The 8,114-nt window shown below is 37.3% G+C and overlaps 1 protein-coding gene across 3 annotated transcripts; it reads right to left on the reverse strand.

The window, feature by feature from the left end:
- Positions 1-2,249: 2,249 nt before the first annotated feature.
- Positions 2,250-7,273, reverse strand: LOC124541695. Of its 3 annotated transcripts, none has more exons than XM_047119626.1 (4): positions 6,897-7,273; positions 4,750-4,968; positions 3,534-3,692; positions 2,250-2,382 (listed from the first exon to the last, which is right to left on the reverse strand). In XM_047119626.1, exons 2-4 carry the CDS (start codon positions 4,964-4,966, stop codon positions 2,276-2,278), a joined length of 483 nt encoding a protein of 160 aa, XP_046975582.1. In that variant the 5' UTR covers positions 4,967-4,968; positions 6,897-7,273; the 3' UTR covers positions 2,250-2,275. The 3 variants fall into 3 exon arrangements, with proteins under 3 accessions (XP_046975582.1, XP_046975580.1, XP_046975581.1); XM_047119624.1 differs by having other exon boundaries at positions 4,750-4,994; XM_047119625.1 differs by having other exon boundaries at positions 4,750-5,095.
- Positions 7,274-8,114: the final 841 nt, after the last annotated feature.

An 8,114-nucleotide genomic window follows, 5' to 3' on the forward strand; every position in this document is an offset into this window, starting at 1 on the left:
TTTTCTGATCCGCTTTTATTCTGCCAAAAAGGCACAGACTATTTCGCGAACGTCGTATCTGTCACTTTGTATAATAATATTATCTTTTTAATCTGTGAAGATGAACATTGACATATAGTCGTCGTGGCGGGAAAATTTGACATTCGGATTTTTCATTGCGAATTGAGTATTCGCTGGGTGCGAAGTATAATGTGGGGGAACCACGAAACGATCGCAGCGCGCGTCGTGGCCAAAAAAGGAACTTTCTGTGGCGGGCGATGTCACTTTTTACTAGCGATATTTACATTTTTAGTAAATAAAACATGGTGTGGATTATAGCATCTTCATATTTAATTTCTTTCACATCTTGCACATATTGAGCTAAAACTAATTGTTTTCCTTTCAATGTTGTTTGTGGTTGGAAAATGACGCCGTGTGTGATTGGTCGGAATCCAGTTTTTATGATTAATTTGGCCATGTTTAACTGAAAATACATAAAAGGATGGATTATTGAGAACACATGCACTCATAAATAATCGTCTGCTATTTACATGAAATGCGTTATTCGATGAAATTTGCTTATTTCTTTACTTACTTCTCATGACGACAGCCAAATCCGTAATGAACGAAGCGAAATCTATTGATAGTGTCATTTTAGACGAAAAATAAAAAAGACGCTATTCGTCGCTTGTGTAATTTCAGTAGTTCGGGATGGCCAAAATAATATTATCGTTTTACATTGATGCTTCAATGTCTCTATCTTTTGCTAGAATCCCCACGCTATAGTCCAATTGTTTTATAATGACAGCTATATAGCCAGTATTAAATGCTATGCCATATAAAATAATATTAATTACAGTTTTACAAATTATTGATCAATTAATTACAATAATAATTGTAATTAAATATAATAAAGTAAATTCAATAGCTCCTGCTATATTAATAATATGCAATAATAATGTGATATAAATTATGATATAGAATCAAATGTCATAAAACCGTATTGAAGGCTAAGGTTACTCTCGTAACACTAGATTCTCGCGTCAGCTGGACCCGAGACAGCAAGTGCGTGTAAATCGACGCGTCAAATTGACGAATATATTAGTGTATATGATATTACAAGTTATTGCGTATGTGTAAAGATCATATTCACATGAGAATTCCAACACTTAATTTGGATGTGACCGGTTTTACGAATTTAGCCGATGCTACATCTAAGTTGTGTCATACTATAAAACATTATTATTAAATGAAAACCCGACTCCGCTTGGTAAAAGTAAATAAAACTTTACCGTCCAAGATCCCAGTGGCCACAGACCTATGTAATTTTACTTATGACAGTATTGGCACAGTTTCGTAAATTCAAATCGTTTGTAAAAAGGTCATTGGTAATATTGGCATATTATCCGATACAAGATTTTATAGATGATAAAAAAGCGTGGAGTTAATACCTGCTGACTTCCAAGCAGGATATATTACACACATATGTAATTGTATTGACTAACATGACTGTATTTTTAAATGTTAAAAAAGAGCAACTACTGCGTTTCTTGCCGGTTCTTCTCGGTAGGATCTACTTTCCGAACCGGTTGCAGCTTCACTTAATTGTTAAATGACGATTCAAAAGTGCTTGAAGAAGCCTACTTGAATAAAGTTTATTTTATTTTGATTTGCGCGCTTACTAGATGGAAAGCGGCCCTTTCTGCTGGTAGGTTGAACTAAATGTGTATAAAAAGTAAAGTAAAGCAACATCCTGTAAATTTCCCACCGCTGGGATAAGGCCTCCTCTTCCATTAAGGAGAGGGTTTGGAACATATTCCACCACGCTGTTCCAATGCGAGTTGGTGGAGTGCACATGTGGCAGAATTTCGATAAAATAACGAGCACGAGATGAATTATAATCACAAATTAAGCATACATATATATATATATATAGACCCAGTGGTTAGACGCGTTCTAACATCTTAACCGATTATTACGGGTTCAAACCCAGACAAGCACCACTGAAAATTAATATGCTTAATTTGTGTTTATAGTTTATCTCGTTCTCGGCGTTGAAGGAAAACATCGCCAGCACACCTGCATGTGTCTAATTTTATGGAAATTCTACCACATGTGTATTCCCTCAACACGCATTGTAACTGTGTAGTGGAATATGTTCCAAACCCTCTCCTTAATGGAAGAGGAGGCCTTAGCCCAGCAGTGGGAAATTTACAGGCTGTTATTTAAGTTATATTGTGTGAAATTAAGACGCATTTTAATTAATATTTGTTTATTAATCGTATCTCATATCTATTTAATTATTTTCACTATTTTCATTCACCAACTCCATGCCATTATACGAATTAGTAACATTTGCGTGTTCTATTATAACTCTGATATTATCTCGTAACTTAGTTTTATCTGTAAAGACAAAATTTATAGTACGACACAACTTAGACGTATCATCGACAAATTCGATCACTGCCGATTCACACAATCGAAAGAAACGGCTCCCTATCGCGCCACTCGACGCTATTCGTCGCTATAGATTCCCGCGTCAGTTCGACCCGAGACGGCGAGTGCATGTAAACCGATGCGTCGAATTGACGAATATATTAGGTCATACGATATTACAAATTATTACGTTCGTGTAAAGATCATATTCGCATGAGAAATAAATATTGATAATTTGGGATGGCGTACTCAATTCGGGTGTGATCGGTTTTACGAATTCTGCCGATGTGTCATCAAAATTGTGTCGTACTATACTTTATTAATTAACTTTATACAAAAGAAACCTGACTCGTTTAAGTATCGTTCACAAGTATTATTAACACTTCGGTATACAGAATTATTCGGCTATGATTTATATATATAATATAAGGAGATGAAATTGCCCAGTGGTTAGAACGCATGCATCTTAACCGTTTCTTGCGAGCTCAAACCCAGGCAAGCACCACTGATTTTCATGTGCTTAATTTGGATTAGTTGGCCTTCTCCTCAAAATCGAGAGGAGGCCTTAGCCCAGCGCTGGGATATTTACAGGCTGTTACTATATGTAATTCTGTTGTATAGACTACATTACTGCTAAGTTTAATTTTTTTTTTATGGTATAGGTTCGCAGCGAGCACATGGGCCACCTGGTAAGTGGTCACCATCACCCATAGACAATGACGCTTTAAGAAATATTAACTATCCTTACATCGTCAATGTGCCACCAACCTTGGGAACTGAGATTGATGTGCCTTGTGCCTGTAGTTACATTGGCTCACTCACCCTTCAAACCGGAACACAATAATACCGAGTACTGTTATTTGGTGGTAGAATAACTGATGAGTGGGTGGTACCTACCCAGACGGGCTTGCACAAAGCCCTACCACCAAGTAAAATATATACAGTAAATTTTGCACAGTAACACTCATCCATACATACAAACTTTCGCATTCAAAATATTATCAAGTATAAGGAACTATAGATGGCTTTCATATCGGATTAGATGCGAAGATATTACGATTGGCATTTAAAGACTGTTGACTGACATGGACCGGGGTGATTGGAGTGTCAAAACTTACCTGGTAGGCAATCCGAGGGGCAAGGGCATATGGTCGATATATCAGGGCTGGTGATACGTATGTTGGCAAACGAGTGCTTCAGGACAAAATTCTCGCTGTCACAACCACACTTCCGACAGGATCTCACACGTTTCACCACCTCCTTGGTGCTGCTGAATCCTGGCAATTGTGTGCATCATCATTACATAGTATAAAACAAAGTCGCTCACTGCTATCTTTGCCTATGTATGCTTAGATCTTCCAAATTACGCAAACGATTCTGATGCGGTTTTTTTTAATGGAATGAGGAGTGGAAGGTTTTTGTATATAATACATGGACAATATAGTAAAGAAATATGGAACAATCTGTAGTGTATTTAGTATCAGCATTGCCCCATGCGACGTAGGGCCGGATCACTAGTAATGTATATACAACAACAACAACAGCCTGTAAATTCCCACTGCCCGGCAAAAGGCCTCCTCTCCCTTTGAGGAGAAGGTTTGTCACATGTGGTCACATGTGGCAGAATTTCTATAAAATTTGTCACATGCAGGTTTCCTCGCGATGTTTTCCTTCACCGCTGAGCACGAGATGAATTATAAAGACAAATTAAGCACATGAAACAGCGTTGCTTGCCTGGGTTTGAACCCGCAATCATCGCATTGGAACAGCGTGGTGGTATATGTTCCAAACCTTCTCCTCAAAGGGAGAGGAGGCCTTTAGCCCAGCAGTGGGAACTTACAGGCTGTTGTTGTTGTTGTTGTTGAAATAGAATAACTACTGAGTTTCTTGCCGGTTCTTCTATGTAGAATCAATTTACCGAACCGGTTGTAGCATCATTTAATATCGCTGTTAAATGACGATTCAGTGTTTATAAAAACCTACCCGAATAAAGTATATTTTTATTTTGTTGTTCAATCCAATGATGTTGTAGTAAACAGATATGTTATTAACGCGCAAAAAGTGAAGACTAGAAAACGTCCTAATTGGGACGTTTGCCTTTATTTGTTTTACGTAGTAATACGTTAAAATACATCATAATTACGTAGTAATACGTTTTGCGTAATTAAAACATCTAGTTATCCCTTTCACTTACTGTTTTTATCAAGCTATTCTTTTTACTTGTAACGAAATGTAAAATAAACGGTCCCCGGCGCGGCACACTTTTTTCTGTTGTTTAGTATGGATATAACATATCTGTTTATTAGAATATCATTGGTTAAATCATAATCTTACCGCCGTTATCTATGTGAATGGGAACATTTTTGCTTTTGTTTCTAGTTATCCGAGTTCCAATTGATTTGAAAGCCTTCTTGACAGATTGCGCGAGACCTGTTTTGTCTGGCGATGAAAATAGGGGGCACAGGCACTGATCAACCGGGCCCTTCCCTTCTCGTAGCTTCAGTAGTGATGTTTCGTCGATTTTCCTAAGTTTGCTTTCGTAGTCCGACATTTCTGTTCAAGCACGGCTAGAGGATCAGCTTAAATTTGATTGTAATTAAGGCTTCGCAAGGGATCTTTATTCATAATTTTGTTTGTGTTTATTAATTGTCGTTCTTTTTCGACTCACATACACTAGAACCTTTATAAAAAAAAAAAAAAAATTTTGTGCTCTTGGTTGTAGGGCTTTGTGCAAACCCGCCTGGGTAGGTACCACCCACGCATCAGATATTCTACCGCTAAACAACAGTACGCAGTACTGTTGTGTTCCATTTTGAAGGCAGAGTCAGTGTAACTACAGGTACCAGGGACATAGCATCTTAGTTCCCAAGGTTGGTGGCGCATTGACGATGTAAGGAATAGTTAATGTTTCTTACAGCGTCATTGTCTATGGGTGATGGTGACCACTTACCATCAGGTGGCCCATATGCTCGTCCGCCAACCTATTCCATAAAAAAACCTTAATAAATGATATATCTATCTATCTATCTAAATCTTCCTTATCAATCCTTCCGTCTGTCAGTGGTAACATGATAATCCGCTCAGTAGTTTTGGAGTTTATCGAGAACATACATACATAACTTTGACGACCTCCATGGTTGAGTGGTGTGTACACCGGTTTTCATTGAGACACCACTCTGAGGTCCCGGGTTCGATTTCCCGCCGAGTCGATGTAGATTACCATTAGTTTTCTATGTTGTCTTGGGTCTGGGTGTTTGTGGTATCGTTACTTCTGATTTCCATAACACAAGTGCTTCAGCGACTTACATTGGGATCAGAGTAATGTATGTGATGTTGTCTCATATTTATTTATACAGACAGACATCCGTGGTCGGGGGACTCTGTTTTATAATATGTGGTGATTCTCGGTAGAATCTTCTCTCCAAAACGTTACAACTTGATTTGAGGGTTGATTATGATGAATGTGGAAAAAGAGTAACTACCGAGTTTCTTGCCGGTTCTTCTCGGTAGAATCTACTTTCCGAACCGGTGGTAGCTTCATTTAATTGTTAATTGACGATTCAAAAGTGCTTGTAATAACCCACTTGAATGCAGAGTATTTTGATTATGTGTCTGTCTGTATGTATCTCTACAATTGCGGCACCAAAAACCTTACAACTACCAACCACTGACCATTATGACGTTTGAAATACAAACAAACATACAGATGTATAGTACGACCCAATTTAGATGTAGCATCGGGAAATTCAATAAAACCGAAAACTTCTTTTGAATCGTCAAAAGTGCTTGTAAACGCTTACTTGGATAAAGTGCATTGATTTTAATCGTCATGATCAACAGCCTGTAAATTTTCCACAGCCAAATACAGCAACAACAACAGCCTGTACATTTTCCACAGCTAGGCTAAGGCCTCCTCTCCCTTTGAGGAGAGCAGGAAGGTTTTGGAGCAAGGTAACAAAAATCCTTATTATAATTTTGGTTGGCGTCATTTTGGTTGGAGTTTCTTTAATGGTCTAATTGATGGAAATCTAACTTGAATTAGGTATTCCATCGCCTGAGCTGAGATGGCCCATTGGTTAGAACGCGTTCTCCATAGCCGATGACTGCGGGTTCAAACCCAGGCAGGCACCACTGAAATTCGTGCGTTTAATTTGTATTTATAATCCATCTCGTGCTCGGCGGCGAAGGAAAACATCGTGAAGAAACCTGCATGTGTCAAATTTCATAGAAATTCTGCCACATGTGTATTCCAACCCGAATTGGAACAACGAAATAGAATATGTTCCAAACCACCTCAGAGGGAGAGGAGGCCTTAGCCCAGCAGTGGGAAATTTACAGGCTGTTGTTGTTGTTGTATTCCATCGTTCCATCGACTGTTATATGTTGAATTTTCTTTTTCTCATCACTAGCTCGTCTGTCAAGATGACCAAGCTAACTTGTACAGGGTATAAAGTGAAATGTTTTAGATTATTATTACTTACATAGTTCGTATATGGTTTTTGTTACATGTTAAATATCTTTGATGCAATACATTTTAGATATACGTCTTAGGCCTTGCGTGAATCGGTTCTAGTTGAAGACTATATTCGTCTTGTTTGATGGTGGAACATTACTAAAACGTCATTTCGTTAATACAACAACTTAGTGATGTCATTTTGACTTTGACGTTTGTTTGTTTTTAATTATTTAATGCAAAGATCGCACACCAAAAGTCCATATTACTTTTTTGACAGGTCGAATTAGATTTTTTTTTAATAATTATATGATTACAAATAACGCTTACATTTATTATACGTTTTATTCAATTTTGTAATAAAAATAAATAAAATATTTTTTTTTCAATAGGGTATTTGACTTATTTTTAAAATCCATTTTTTATACTTTAATAGAAGTTAAGGAACCCAGTAAAAGTTGTGTTTTTTTATTAGTAGAACATATTTGCCGAAAAATGTCATATTAAAAATGCCATATTTAAATAACGCGCAAAAACTCTACTTGGACAATATGGCGCTGCAATGGGGTCGGTGATATCACTTTCCTGTATTTTAATCTGTGGTACATATAGTAGTAAAGAAAAGTTTACAAGAAAGTGACTTCATCATAAGCCCGGCCAATCAGGAGCGTTTTGTGTCACGTGACAAACGTGTGAAAAAATGCATTTTTATTTATGGATTTTTGAATAAATTAAGTATTATTTTCAACTTTCATTAATAAATAACCATTTTGTAACTCATAATATACACTGATTACAATAATTAACAATTTATTTTTCGCATTGTCAAATAGCCTATTGTATTGATAGCATTGATATTCGATAAGTGGGTACTTTGATTTTTATGTCCATTATTGAGAATCACGTGAATTGTAGTGAGGCTTAGGTATATAAGGGAAGAACCGATACGGCCCAGTGGTTGAATGTAAGCATCTCAAGCGTTGTGCTTGATTTGTGTTTATAATTCTTCTCGTGCTCGCCGGTGAAGGAAAACGTCGTGAAGAAACCTGCATGTATCTAATTTCAAAGATATTCTTCCACATATGTATTCCACCAACCAGCTTTGGAACAGTGGTGGAATATGTTCCAGATCTTCTCCTCAAAGGGAGAGGAGGCGTTAGCCCAACAATGGGAAATTTACAGGCTGTTGATTATGATACCTTAAATTTAAGAACTAGCGACCGGACCTCACCCGGTGTAATGCTGA

Source organism: Vanessa cardui, chromosome 28, assembly GCF_905220365.1.
Source record: "Vanessa cardui chromosome 28, ilVanCard2.1, whole genome shotgun sequence".
Classification (NCBI taxonomy): Eukaryota; Metazoa; Arthropoda; class Insecta; order Lepidoptera; family Nymphalidae; genus Vanessa; species Vanessa cardui.

What these genes read in the sequence shown, in the direction of transcription:
- LOC124541695 (XM_047119626.1), bottom strand. Translation starts at nt 4,966, where the DNA reads ATGTCGGACTACGAAAGCAAACTTAGGAAAATCGACGAAACATCACTA. An exon ending in CATTCACATAGATAACGGCG is followed by an intron (nt 3,693 to 4,749) that starts GTAAGATTATGA and finishes CACAATTGCCAG; the next exon opens with GATTCAGCAGCACCAAGGAG. An exon ending in CCCCTCGGATTGCCTACCAG is followed by an intron (nt 2,383 to 3,533) that starts GTAAGTTTTGAC and finishes TTGTCTTTACAG; the next exon opens with ATAAAACTAAGTTACGAGAT.